Source organism: Amblyomma americanum, chromosome 2 (assembly GCF_052857255.1).
Source record: "Amblyomma americanum isolate KBUSLIRL-KWMA chromosome 2, ASM5285725v1, whole genome shotgun sequence".
Taxonomy (NCBI): Eukaryota; Metazoa; Arthropoda; class Arachnida; order Ixodida; family Ixodidae; genus Amblyomma; species Amblyomma americanum.
The window spans coordinates 99,002,686-99,016,435 of record NC_135498.1 but is presented as its reverse complement, the minus strand read 5'-3'; the positions used below and the strand labels follow the sequence as shown (position 1 = coordinate 99,016,435).

The 13,750-nt window shown below is 46.2% G+C and overlaps 1 protein-coding gene across 1 annotated transcript in view; it reads left to right on the top strand.

Annotated features, from left to right (window-relative positions):
- The first annotated feature begins 8,710 nt into the window (after positions 1–8,710).
- The window catches only part of mrn (general transcription factor IIH subunit 4 marionette), a 48,130-nt gene continuing 43,090 nt past the window's right edge, over positions 8,711–13,750 (top strand). The window contains exons 1-3 of the mRNA XM_077654992.1: positions 8,711–9,068; positions 9,146–9,250; positions 10,423–10,554. Of these exons, the coding sequence (XP_077511118.1) occupies positions 8,947–9,068; positions 9,146–9,250; positions 10,423–10,554 (359 nt within the window). The 5' untranslated portion in view covers positions 8,711–8,946. The remainder of the gene's footprint in view (positions 9,069–9,145; positions 9,251–10,422; positions 10,555–13,750) is intronic.

Here is a 13,750-nt window from a genome sequence, read left to right as displayed (position 1 = left end):
TCACGACATGCAAATCTGAACTTATGTTGAAATTAACTCGTAAGAGTGGAGCGCGGCGAAAAGCCCTCGAAGCAGTTCGCTCGATTTTTTTTTAATGTTAACTAGCTTAATCATTCAACTTGTTTTCTTTACTGCCAAAGAAGCTTGCAATTGCAGAAATAGCCGTACTTCCTAACGGCAGTCCATTAGGCGCGAATGTCGAATGAGCGCACGAAGCTAGGCATTTGCTGCGCCACGAGTGCACGGACTGAAGAGCGAGCGCGCCGCCGTCAAACCAGCCGCCGCCTTGTATACATCTGGCTTACGGCTTGCCGCCAGGGGATAATCACGGCGCTGTCATCGCGCGGTCAAATTCGGGTTCCTTATACTGTTTCACTTTGCTGCGGGAAACATGGGCCAAAGTGAGGGCAACTTTCCGGCAGGCATCACCGTTTCGCGGCCGCCTCCGGTACATTTTAGAGATGATACCGGCGATCAACGACGTCCAGCTTGTTGCGGCGTCTGAAGATCAACTTCTGTGCTGTTAGTACAGTCGCGCAGTGCTTTAGCGGTATTATGTTAGGGATTGCGTTTTGCTCAATTAGGGCAACTGGCTAGTATACAGCACTCACGTGAGCGTGGAAAGCACACTATGCGGCCAGAAAGCAAAACCAGTCTCATTTTCTGTCTACTGCAGTTCGCGAAGAGTGCGATGGAAAGCGAGATGAATCTGCATGTGTGCCCTCGATCTAGATTCAAAGCTCAAGAAGGAGTGGGTAATCACATGAATTAAAATTTTGTTGTGGGCGAGTCGATTACTCATCATTTAACTTGAAAGCAGCGCGATAAAACAAGGGCGATGAGAAACACAAACAACAGGACTAATAGTTCAGTTGTTTCAACGTTTTATAAACGTCGTTGTCTTAATGTTATGCATTAAATTTTCAGCATAATAATTGATAATGAGAAGAAAAATATTTTAATTGTATCTAAAATTAGTGGAAGGTCCCCCTATTTCAGAAGTACGTAGGATCTTGCAGCCGCTCTAGCACTTTAGGTGCTGTTTCTGCTGAATTTTCGGGTCTGAGCTGGACACCATTTCTTCCCACCCCTCAATCGCCGGTTCTTTCACAGCGAAGCTGTATACCATACCTATACCGTCCAAGGAAATTTTCGTGGTGTCGGCGGCGTCAGCAAAAAACGTCAGGCTAAAGAAAAACCACAAAACAAGCATCAAAACCACACGTAAGATGGATGATAAGGCGCGTGTGAACAGTGGGAGCACCGTCCGACGCCGCGTTCCGGTAAACTTTAGGTTTGCAGCTGGTTCGAAAGAGGTTGACGTCATTCGAAGCCCTGGCGGGAAGTGCAAACCGCATAATGTATAATGGCGGCGGCATAACTAACTAAAAACAATAAAAAGTAAAAAAAGATTTGAAAAATTGGAGGACGCCTAAGCTTCATCTTTAAGAGCAGGACGCGACAGTGTGTTGCAGCGTTGCCAAGGGGTCCAGGGAACACCATCGCCCGTTCGACGCGGCGTCCTGCCCGGACAATTTAAGGAAAGGAAACATGTCTTGGTGGAAACTCGAACCGCGCCGTAAGGCAAAGGAAATGAAATGAAAATTGGTATTAAGTAAAGGAGATGACGCCCGTCTCACATACCTCGGTGGACATCCAAACCACGTCATAAGAGAAGGAATGTTTCCGACGCGGGGTTGTCGACAATTATAACTACGCGTTCCGGTAAACATTAGGTTTGCAGTTGCTTCGAAAGGGGTTGGCGTCGTTCGAATCCCTCATGTGAAGTGCAAACCGCATAATGTATGATAACGGCGCCTGCAAACATTGCGAAGCACGTTCCTTCTTCCAGCGTGTGTTTCCTCGTAACGATTACGGTTGCGTTTTCGTGTCGTTGTCGTAATCAAAGAACGCCAGGCTGAAAATGGAATGCAAACACCATATCTCCAATGAAATCAGGCATACAGCATGCAGCTCAAGTACATTTCACTTGTCTCTGGTTTCACTCTTTGTAGCCACATGTGTGAACTTTCAAGTGATGTCGCAATGGGTAATTGGGTGCAGTTTTACAGGTTTCCTGTCCAACCACTTTCACAGCGTGGATTGGGGCCATTTATATTTTTAGCCGCCGCGGTGGCTGAGTGGTTATGGCGCTCGGCTGCTGGCCCGAAAGACGCGGGTTCGATCCCGGCCGCGGAGGCGAAATTCTAGAGGCCCGTGTGCTGTGCGATGACAGTGCACGTTAAAGAACCCCCGGTGGTCGAAATTTCCGGAGGTCTTCACTACGGCGTCTCTCATAGCCTGAGTCGCTTTGGAACGTTAAACCCCACAAACCAAACCATTTATATTTTCTTTGTGCTGTTTTGGCAGGTCCATACCATGTGGTATAGGTCCGCCTCTATGCCACAGTACCGCTTTGTGGCCCATAATCTTCTGGGTAGATTGCCTGAAGTCTTTTGGGCTTGAGTATGTGTTTGTGTTCTTCTCAGTGTTATTTTCGGTCTCTTGTCCAGTTCTTCGTTCGGTGTCGCATATTTCCTTCTGTATAGGATGTAGTTTTGTAGGATTTCTGGGCATAGCTAGACACCTCTCTAAACATTGGGATGGAAACAAGGACACGATCTATGTCGATGCGACTGGACCAGTTAACGGGGTCGCGGCAACTGCAGCTGTTTCACCGCGGGGGGATATAATCGCAAGCAGCCTTATCCAAGCGGTGGATACCACATCGGCTGAAGAAACAGCTATCGCACTAGCGATATCCAAGAATAGCGACGCAACGGTTATGTTCGACTCACAAGTAGTGGTACGCAATTACCTCAGAGGTCGCGTTGGCGCTCCTTGTTGGGAAATTTTGGAAACGTCTAATCCTTCGAACATCCGGGTCTTCTGGACTCCAGGGCCCCTCTGAACGACGGGCAATGAGGTGGCCAACACAGCTGCTCGAGCACTCCTTCTCCGAGCATCTGACACGCAGCCTCTGACACAGTTAACAACCCTTCACATTTACTAAGCTCCGCAGAAAATACGAAGTACTATAAGATCATAAGAAGGAAATATCTTCTTCTTTACAAAACCCTTAGCAGATTTGAAGAGCACATAATCAGGCGAATATAAGCTAATACTCTGCCCTTGATGAGTAAATGGTATCCTGAAACACGATTCTTCCTGCCCCTTCTGTGGAGCAGACGGGGCACTCTTTCATACAGTTTGGAAATGTAAAGAAAACCTAGACGCACGTACATTTCCTTATTTTGTAAAGAACGAAATGTAACGTTTCAGCTAAAGCCAACTCCAGAATTGTACTTCTCGCACTTAGACACCCATTTCCTATCTAATTTTAAAGAGCTCTCCATAATATGTAAAATTACTTGCAAAATTTGGTAAAGAAAACCCCCTACCTTTGGGCCTGTGTCACTGATTTCAGCCACCAACTTCAGCAGATCAGTTTATTTTAGCCAAACCTATAAAACAAGCACTGCGACTGCACCAGGATTAAAAACTGCGGGATTAAGGGAGAACAGGATCTTCCACAAAGCATCAAAAGTCTAATGACGTTCCTTTCTTTGGGAAGGGGTTAGCTCATGTGGAACCAATTGTGAAAAAACCAGAAAAAAGCTTTTTGAATCCATTGAAAGTCGGAAAAATTGCGTATCCCAAGAACAATGAAGATCAGGCCTTGGTCAAAACTTTGGAACAGCTTTCAGGGTAAATATGTAGTATTGATGACCCAAAAGTACACATTCCCCTCAACCCAGCTGGAACAGAAGATCATAGATGGCAGTTTTTAGTGTGTCCACTCATGTGATGGTTACTTATACGCAGTGTGCAGTAACTCTGAAGAGGCATATGAGCCTTTTTTCACGGGGTGGAAAGCCAACCCAGTAAACAAAAGACAACATTGGAACCAATTGGACATTCTATTTAGTTCCAGTTGTATTTTTAGCCAGCCTACCTATTGGATCCAACTGGACCAACCAATTGGACCCATTCGGCCAGGCAGTTATTCCACCCAGGAAACGTTTAAAAAATATTACTCAATTCAGTTTCGCAAAATATGCAGTGGGAGAAATATTTCTACAAGTTACCATATTGTTAATGTAGAGAAGTAAAATTGCTTTGTGAGGACGGCAGAGAGACATTGTGCTAATGCCAATCAACATTTTTACTACGGAATTGAAATTAACATGCTTTTATGGAAATCAAGGCTAACAGGCACCCATGCATCACACACAGGAAACACTACACATTCAGACACTAGTAGGATATATTAGCTCAATTCGTACATCCAGAGAACAGTATTCTGCTCCAGCTCATATACCCCGTTATGAGGTTCTCATGCCGAGGCCAGTGGCGCTTGCCCACTGAGCGCCGTTATTTAACTTCAACCGCAGTGGTGGTGCAGATGATGAATACAATTCAGTAGGTTAAGCTGCTGATAGCTCTTATTATAACAACCATGCTAGGTCTGCCTTGTTTGTCTAATATGCAAAAATTCATATGGATACATTTGGCGCAGTTGAGCAGACCATTTGGAGGCAGTGGGTAAGACCAATTGGACTCAGCAATTGGAAGCCCAAATGGTCCAGTTTGATAGTCCAATTGTACTATCCGACTTGAACGCCGTTCCAGTTGTAACCAGTTGGAAACTGGACAGGTCCAATTAGAACCAGCTGGAAGCCGTTGGAACTCCAATTGGTTCCAATGTTTTTGTTGTTTTTGTTTCTTTACTGGGAAGGAACAGGACGACATGAAGAGAGACTAAATATGAATTTAATGGGTTGCGGCCCTATAGCGCAAGCGCTCCGTCCCGCGCAACTGCCCGCTTCTTGGTCAACTTCTTCGTAACAATAGCCGAGGCCACCGAGCAATCGTCCCGATCGATTACTTGAATTCTAAAGTATGGGGTGATGTTGAGCATGATCAGAAATCGTAAAGGAAGATGAAAGGCTTGCCATCACGGTGAATGAGGTGATGTGATGAATGGTTGGCCCCGGATCTCCACGTCCAATGGTCGGTCGCCCAGAGCCGAACGCCAAGGTTTATGGGCGCGCCAGACAGCTTGGGTGCGGGTGCAGTCTTGTTTCTTTTTGTCGTTGTGATCGGGGCCGGGGGAAAGCGGCTGGCCACTTGTGGTCAAGTCGAGCTGGGGTTGAGCCGGGCGGCGGAGACCAGGTTCGCTTGGCTGAAGATCAAGGCCAGCTGAAGGCGTCGGTGCACCAGGGACCCGGATGATGACGTTACCCCCCACCTCACACCAATTTAATCTGCCATCATGTTGCCCTGTCCCTTGGCTTGCCATCCCATAACATTTGGTGTAGGTGCTGGGTAACAATAATTTCTTAAAAAGTCGCAATGTCCGATCTATCCAGACGCCGTTGCCAGCAAAGTCAGCGTTTCTAAGTGCAGGTAATGTGAATGTGAATCACTATAACAGTAGTAAAATGTGGTAGGGAATTGGTGGCCTTAAAGCAATGAAGTGACTTGAGGATAGTTTTTAAGGAGTGAAGTCTGGTGCAGCCTAAACGTTACTGAAATTTCTATCTGAAAGTAGAATGAATTCCAAGATGGTACTTTTAAATTAGGAAAAATGTTAAAAAACATTTTTCTAACCTAAACATTAACAATGACCACCCATCAAAACGTGTCATGAGATTATGGGAGAAAAGAAAAGATCGTGCCTCATAGTGTATGAATCGAGTAACACTTGTTGCTGGGCTAGTTGGTGCATAGTTCTATGTACAAACGTTAGCGCAAAATAAGACACATTCACAAGAAAGGTGGACAAGACAACGCGCGTTGTCTTTTCTACGTTTCTTGTGAATGTGTCTTATTTTGCGCTAACGTTTGTACATAGAAGTATGAATCAAGCACTGCATTATCAAAGAAACGTGGATTTACTATTCTAATTTTGCATTGAAAATTGCATAAGGAGCCATCTTGTGGTGAAATCCACCATCATCAGTGTAGCCTACCATGTGACCACATCTATGTAAAATATCGCTTGTTTGTTTTAAGTGCACAGTGTTGTTTTTTTCCTCTTTCAGGACTGTTCGCCATGTTTTATTACAATTTACACTCTCTCCAGTGCGCCCTTCGATGAAAAGCAATGCTCCCTTCGCACCGCATGTCGACAGTGCGCTTTTTGCTTTTGTAACTGAATGACACCACAGTGTTCTGAATTTCTTGGATGGAGCAGCAATCATGGTGTAACGAAAATTTTTGTCAACGAGGCGTAAATCACTGTAACGCAACACCTTTGGGTGTCGAAGCTAAAATGGAGGCTACTCTATACGAAAAATATCTTATTATGGTCTGGTAGGTGAGATTTATATTAGTTGTTGGTAAAGCACTTCTGCCGATGTGTAATCAACATCACACTCGCCGATCATGGTTCCCAGTAATGAGATACAGAAAAGGGGGCGCATACACTGATTTAAAATTCCTCGTGAAATTTTTCAACGGCGTTTCCAACAAAACTGTAGCGGAATACAGCATCTTAGACAGCAAAGGTTCCGTTGTGCGGCAAAAAATTGGGTGCTTAGATTTGAGCCTGCTAGCACCTATCTGCATCTGCCCCGTTTCAAAGGACATGCTCCTATATCCATCCACCCACCCACCCCATAGGAACCGTATGGATCAGTCCTTCCCAAGTGACACCACCTTTGGTAAGACGAATTAATGTCACAGCTTTTGACCATAAAATATTGTTGCCCTGTCACAATTTGCATTGGCGATTCCCCCACGCTTTTGTAAGTGTTGTCGTTTTTGTCGCAGCGAATATATGCATATCATTCGCACCACAGCGGTGGCCGAGTGGTTGAGCATACGCCTCGCATGCGGGAGGTGCGGGGTTCGATCCCCAATGGCGCCGGGTACCCACCGGTGATACAATGGGTACAAGCTTTCCCGTGGTCTGGTGCTCGGATTATTTAGGGTGAAATGCTTGGAAAATGGGTCTTCGACCCCACCTTGAGAAGCCAATAAATGTCTTGTGCCATGGCGCTCTTTGGCCATAGATGCCCTTACGCCATAAAAATTCATCATGATGATATGCATATCATTCATCACAGTCAAAATGAAGACTTGTCGCAGCGTGAGCAGCTGTCATGCACAATGCGCGTATTTTTATTTATTTTTTTTTACACAGTAAAAAGGTAACAGCACTCATATTTTAGGCAGATGAAAACTGGTTTTGCAGATTACAGATGAACACAAGGAGACAGGCTGTTTTTGTACAATGTTTTCAAGTCAGCAGCGACAAGCATGCAATGTGCTGCAGGTCAAGTAGCAAATAAAAAACTTTTGCTGAGAAAGTAAGAAATTAAGTTTCCAAAACTTTGAAAGCAGTTCATCAAGTGCAAGGTACTGATGCCTCTAATTATTTTTGTATCTGGTTCTTTGCACAAGGGGGAGTGTGTTGATTTGCTCCAAATGCAAAAACAGTTAACTCACGAACTGCTAAGGGCTGCCATTTATGTCATGTGCATTTTATGTGGAATGCATATCACCTCACATATGCCTGCACAGAGAAGCTGACAATCATGTTACATATCAGTCAGACTGTATCACATTTATGCATGGCTATATGGAACGTATACCTGGGTCATTGTTACCTATGAGGCTGTGATTCGACATCGGTTATTTGATTTTTTCACTGATTTTAATTATGTTTACTTTGTCCACGAAGACAGTCGAAAAACAATCATTACGTTAAACTCAACATGTCAATTTACTTGAGATACAGAAATTGTCTAACAAGTACAGCATGGCTCCCCTGCTAAATGTCAGCACATAAATTTTGTGCTGTATCCACAGCTCTAAACCAGGGATGTGGAGAATTACAGCAGGGTAAACTTCTAGCATTATTATTTTAGTCCACTGCATTGGCTAGTGAAAAGACATTGCATACACATGCTCAGTGTGAAAGTTATGAGTAAAGGATACAAAATACGTGTACATGTTACCGCATCACATCAGCACCTTATTTTCCTTAAAGGCCTATAGTGGGGTAACAAGTATTCGAAAATGAAAAGCGGCTGAGAGGTGTAACAAATTAGCGTCCACCTAAGCAGCTATGACTCGAGTAAGAACAAAAATATCCGGAATTAGATTTGGGTGAACGATACATGTAATTTATTCGACAGAATGCGATAGGATGCACACTGTGGCTGGAGCGATTCTTTTTATTTGGATTTATTTCGTCATAAAAGGCAAAATGCAGATGACCCGTGCTATGTGGGTATCAGTCCACAGCTGACAGCGACCTGAGTAGCCTATTCAATGGCCCGGGTTTAAATGCCGAGGTCTGGGCTGACCAACACCGCCTCCCATTGGTTGAGAGTAGGAGCTCGTATTAGAGATCCCGGTGGCGGATCCTCTTTACAGTTCCCCAATATGTGATCGTAAGTGGCCTACGACCGTAATGTTCAGAGGCAGCAAAGCTTGCTCCGATATCACGACATTCGAATGGCCCGCGGAACCTTGCGGGCTGCATGATGCTGATGCTGATACGACCAATCCCTTTTGCAGCAGGGGGGTCACAAAAATTCAGAATCAAACCAAGATAAAAGAAAAATATTATTGAAAAGTAAAAAAACATATATAAAAACTACGTTAAGGTGCTGTCGTTATCGATGGCACCCTTCATATACTGGTAGTGTTTTCACATAAAGATTGGCCACACTGTTACGAAAGCGAAAGCCAAGTCAAAGTCAATCCTGTCCGTACCTGTCCCAAGCGTCTTTTATTTCAGGTTTCCGGCGTTTCAGCCACAATGCGACAGCGTCGGTGCGTGCTTGCCTTGCTAACCGGTGTTTAGGTAAAACGTGGGTGCACGGACTGCGGCGAGCCAGCCGCGTCGATTTCGGTCGACGGCAACGGCCCCTCTAAACACAATAATGCCTAGAATGAGCTGACTAAAGGTGTTTTCAAACTGTGATCACCATGAGTTTAACGACGTCAGCCGGCTTGAAGTGCCGAGATTTGCACGCGTACCTGAAAACACTTTCGGCGGCAACGCTAGACAAGCTCTACACTCATCCAGCGACGTGTCTGGCCGTTTTCCGGTGCGTACTGTTCAACGGGGTAGTCCCGTTGGGGTGCCGTTGCCGGATTTTGTTTTATATTTCACACCCTGTTTCAGAGAGCTGCCGATCATATCTCGTCACTACATCATGAGACTACTGTTCGTTGAACAACCTGTTCCCCAGGCGGTAGTTTCGTCGTGGAATGAACAGAAATACGTCAAGTGAGTTGCAGATCCCATTCTTTTCCAGACACTGGTTGAACGCATGTGAAATGCTATGCTGAATTTGCTTGATTTTCGAGCATGGCTTACATGATAAACCATTTGATTTGTTGTATTGAATGCATGGCACTAATAGTTTGACTCCTACTTGAGTTCTTGCCTCGCACATGAATGGGAAACTTCTCCGTTCTTGTTGTAGTGTGGGAAAGCCTGCAGGCAGGTGAACCGATAACATGCAGTCTTTTTTTCGTGCATACTGAATTATTTGAATTGGCACTGCATAGAATTTGAAGTGTTTAAATGTGCCTGACTTTGTAGGCGCGACTCGTATGCTGCAGCCGTGTTATTACAGCGTTGTAGTTTAAGCATCATGCCAGTGTGATTGAAAGCATGAACTGTTGGGAAAGTTGCTTATGCATGATGGTGGAAAAGCGTAGCGACACACGCACAAACAAGAAGGAAGGACGCAACACAACGCTGTGTTGTGTCCTTGCGAAAAGTATATGTGAATGCGTTCAACTGAATCGCCTTATCATGCACTGTGCAGCTTTTTGTTCCAAACTAAAGCACCGCATCTTTTACAGGGACTGATCCGATTTCTGAAAATGTGCTCAGTTTGTTTTAACACGTTATGTTCGTCGGGACCAGAGATGCTGCTGTTAATCTCCTCTTGTTTTGTCTTTGTCAGCATGTGTGGCACAACTTGTGTGCATACTTTTAGTGAGTGCTTTGTACCCCCAGGACGCCTTGTATTGTTGGCACGACTCGCTTGTAAAAGCTGACTTCAGGGACCTTCAGCCCTTTTAACCTTGGGAAAGCTCAATGCCTTAGGTGCTGAGGAGCCCTGCGAGTCTTTCGTCTCATCCTGCCAAACATGCATGCAAAAGAGAGCATGCAGTGTTCGGCCTCATAAAAAAAGTTGCCAAATTCATTAGTAATAACTGCTGACAGAATGGAACAGTCTCATATAAGCAGTTACAGTATGGTTAGTCCAAAAATAAAGTTTGTAATGGAAAGGTGGGGGTGAGGCATGCATGGATTTCAGTGCACGAGGGATCCGAAAAGCACTCCTAGGAACCCAAGGTTTCTGCAGAGCTTTGTTTGGAAAGCCTTGTATCGTGAAGGCCTTCATTGACGTCATTTGCGGCATTTTTTGTTTTTAACTTGAACAGGGACCATTTGGAGGCACTTGAGGCTCTCACTGCCCTTCACATATGGATGGATGCCAGCCTCCCTGGTGGACTTCCAGGCTGGTCATTAAGTGCAGTTTTTCGAAAGAACATCCAGATTGCATTGCTTGGAGGGTGAGTGCTGTTATTTCATTTATTTATTGGTGCTTTTGGTGTTGCAAGCTGGTACAGTACTTGTACTGTATTTGTGATAGAAAACATTAGCTTGTACCTAGAAATTCATTTAAGCACCTGCACAACAAACAATGTAGACAGGAGATACAGAAAACAAATTTTGGTAATGTTTGCATTACACTTGGCTGCATGGAAGTGTTGGGCTTCCATGTAGATGCCGAACTCTTGGAATGTGCTGTTTGTTATTGGATTCACATGATCACTCCAAGCTTTATCGCTTTGAGGCAATTTTTGTATTTGTTAATACCTGCTTTCTTTGTCTCACTCCAAAGACATTTCTCATCTACTGCTTTGACTTCGAACTGGAAAGGCTGTAGACACCTCATTTTAGTTGTATGTCTTCTTCTCTGTAATGATGCATAAGACATAAGAATACATGAATCACAACGTGGTCATCATTTATGACCGCAAATGATTTATAACTGATTTCCTCATCTTGTGCAGTTTCGCTTTTATCAACTGAACCATGGCCGTGACATGTAAGAACTGTTTTGGTCACGTGAGGCATGAAAAAAGCTGAAATGTAACTGCTGATACATTGTTTGTTGTCATTCTAGCTCTTGAAGCAGGCTGGCATAAGAATGCATCTTGATACCACGCAAAAAATACAAGGGACGAGAAAGAAACTGACCAATCGCCATTTCCGCGCTCTGTCCCGTTGTCTCGTCCCTTCCTTCCTTGTCTTTTGTGCGCGGTTTCAATATGCATTCTACTACCCGTCACCAACTAGCCCGCCTCTCTTTATTATGTTGGCTTAAGCGTAGGGAAATTATTTTAACTCATATCAGCGGTTACATTGCAGTTTTTTTCATGCCTCACTGGACCTAAACACTTCTTACACAGCTCAGCCATCATTCATTTAATGAAACTGAAACCAAAATAGCATCAGTAAGAAATTCATTTATAAATTTTTTAGCAGTTGTAAGCAAATACTACTAAGTAATTCATATGTACTAATGCCTAACATATCATTTGAAAAATGAAAACCTGCAAGGAAAAATTTGATGTCTATACTGCTTGAAAGCTTTCTGTTCTGTACCTAATTTGCTTCAAATAACACTTCTGAGCAGCTTGAAAAACCATATCAAGCTCATGATAAACTGTGATGCCAACTTTTCATTTATTCTGAATGCTTCTGGCCAGTAATACATAATTAGCTTGTAGACTACAACTACGGATCCATGAGGCATGTTTGTAGTAGTTAAACGTTATGAATTATGAGCAAGAAAATAGCTTCGATTTTAAGGAACACTAAGGATAAGTCAATCCAATTTTTATTCTTAGTACTTCATTCTGTTCATGGCTGTCTGGCAACAAAAGACAGAGTTGAGTTTGGGAAAATTGGATTTAAAAATTTTTTTCGCCATTTGGGGGGCGCTGCAAGCAGCCGAGGCGAGCGGACGTGTGTCACATGTGCTCCGCAGTTTTTCGGCTTTTTGACCCGTTCAACCCGACTGGACCACCAAAATTTTGGCTGGGATTGACGCCGGAAGTGAAGAGGACCACGAGGGCCCCAAATTCAAGCCGGTGGGTCCAATATTTTGGATTTTATCGGCATTTGAGTTTTCCACGTGGCCGACCAGGCGTTAAGCCTAACGAGGCTTAGCAAGAGAGTGGGGCTCCTCGGCCTCCCCGGCCTCGGCCCGAGGTAAAGAAGACCCGGAGCAATGTCCCAAGCAAGCAACCCCAGCTACGATCGACCCTCAGCGACAGGCCCGACAAGATTTTCGGCCGAATCGCAAGAAATCATGAAGGAAGACCTCCAGGACACCACCGAAGCGACTCCCGAGCAACAGGTCCGAGGCAGACCCGTGGCGACGGGCAGCCAAGCCCTAGGAAGCAGCACCCCATCGACGCAAAGCTCACAAGTAAGCAACAATGGCGGAACCGACGCAGATTGGGAAATCGCCATGTCGAGAAGGCAGAAAAGACGCCAACGCAGCGATAACAAGCAGCAAGTTTTGGTGGGAACGAGCCTAGGGAACGGGCCTTCCCTAGGCGCGGCGAAGGTCACAGATAGAGCGCCAGCTGCGCCGGAGAGGAAAGAGAGAGGAGGAGCGCCGAGGAGGAGACTGTTGCCGCTTCCCAGAGACGACCCTAAAATAGTCCTTCGGCCGAGGGGACTCGCTGCTAAACGCCTGCAGACGCACCAAGTGGCGTGGGCGGTGCTCGCGGCTACCGAACAAGGATGTAAGGCGGAAGACCTCATCAGCCGACTGCGCAACGGATCGAACATCATCATCATCAGCACCGACAACGAAGAAGCGGCCCAGAAGATTAGGCGCATCACGCAGCTAAGCTTCGGGGGCAAGAGCTACGCCGTCAATGCCCACGTGGCAGCACCGGAAGGCACGCTGCGCGGGGTCGTCCACGGCGTGTACCCGGAAACCGCACCAGAAGAACTCAAGACCAACCTCAGAGTCCGCACGCAAGGCGTGAAGATCCTGGCAGCCAGAATGCTCGGGAGATCCAGCACGGCCGTCATCACCTTCGACGGCCCCGTTCTCCCGAAGCAGGTGCTGTACTACGGCGGGGAGATGTGGTGCTTCCCGTACCGGCCCACGAGGCAGGTGTGCTACGCCTGCGGCCAACAAGGGCACCGAATGGACGTCTGCCCGAACCCGGAAACCAGGACCTGCAGGCAGTGCGGATGCCAGAATCCGGCGGAAGTGCACCAATGCACACCCAAGTGCCTGCTGTGTGGCGGCGACCACGCGGTGGGCACAAGAGGCTGCAAACAACGCCTCAAGTCAGCGAGCGAGCTGCGGTGGGGACCCCAGCAGCAGCAGCGGCGCAGCCGAAGCCGCAGCCGGGGAAGAAGACCAAGATGGTTCCGGGACGAGAGCCAGGACCCGGGCCGGAGCAGAACACGGAGCCGCAGCCGCGGCAGGAGCCGGAGCCGGAGCCGAGGGTCCAACCGGGACGGGTCCTACCCACCCCTGGGCAACGCCGGCAAGCAACAGCCGCAGCAAAAGCAGCAGCCGTGGCAACAGAAGAAGAAGAGCGGCGGAGGTGTTAAGGTGAGCTGGGGAGACGGCCCTTCCAAATCACTTTTTGCTCCGCACTCTAACACAAACAACATACAAACCACACAAGACAAACAACTATTAGAAGAGATTACGAGCCTCAGGCGCGA